This window comes from Haliaeetus leucocephalus, unplaced genomic scaffold (assembly GCF_000737465.1).
Source record: "Haliaeetus leucocephalus isolate CR32 unplaced genomic scaffold, Haliaeetus_leucocephalus-4.0 Scaffold227, whole genome shotgun sequence".
Classification (NCBI taxonomy): Eukaryota; Metazoa; Chordata; class Aves; order Accipitriformes; family Accipitridae; genus Haliaeetus; species Haliaeetus leucocephalus.
In genome coordinates this window covers 513,773-514,017 of record NW_010972663.1, presented here as the reverse complement: position 1 = coordinate 514,017, position 245 = coordinate 513,773, and the positions used below count along the sequence as shown (strand labels likewise).

The window sequence follows — 245 nt, the reverse complement described above, 5'->3', positions numbered from 1 at the left end:
CGAGTACGTGGTACAGCAGTCGGTCCCCACGGCCTCTCTCGGAACAACCGAACCGGTCCCGGTTCCCGTTAGTACGGCTGGGGCTTCCCCCCGACCCCCTCAGCCCCCCGAACCTGGCGGTGGTGGTCCGCCGGGGGAGGCTGTACCGGGAGGAGGGGGGGGCAGCGCCGGGGACGTGCCCCCCCTGCCCGTGCTCAAACCGGGAGCCAAGAGCAGCAGCATCATCGTCAGCCCACGGCAGGTGA

The 245-nt window shown here is 71.0% G+C and overlaps 1 protein-coding gene across 1 annotated transcript in view; it reads left to right on the top strand.

The window, feature by feature from the left end:
* The window catches only part of ERCC1 (excision repair cross-complementation group 1), a 4,454-nt gene that overhangs the window by 2,083 nt on the left and 2,126 nt on the right, over positions 1-245 (top strand). The window contains exon 4 of the mRNA XM_010567203.1: positions 5-241. Within this exon, the coding sequence (XP_010565505.1) occupies positions 5-241 (237 nt within the window). The remainder of the gene's footprint in view (positions 1-4; positions 242-245) is intronic.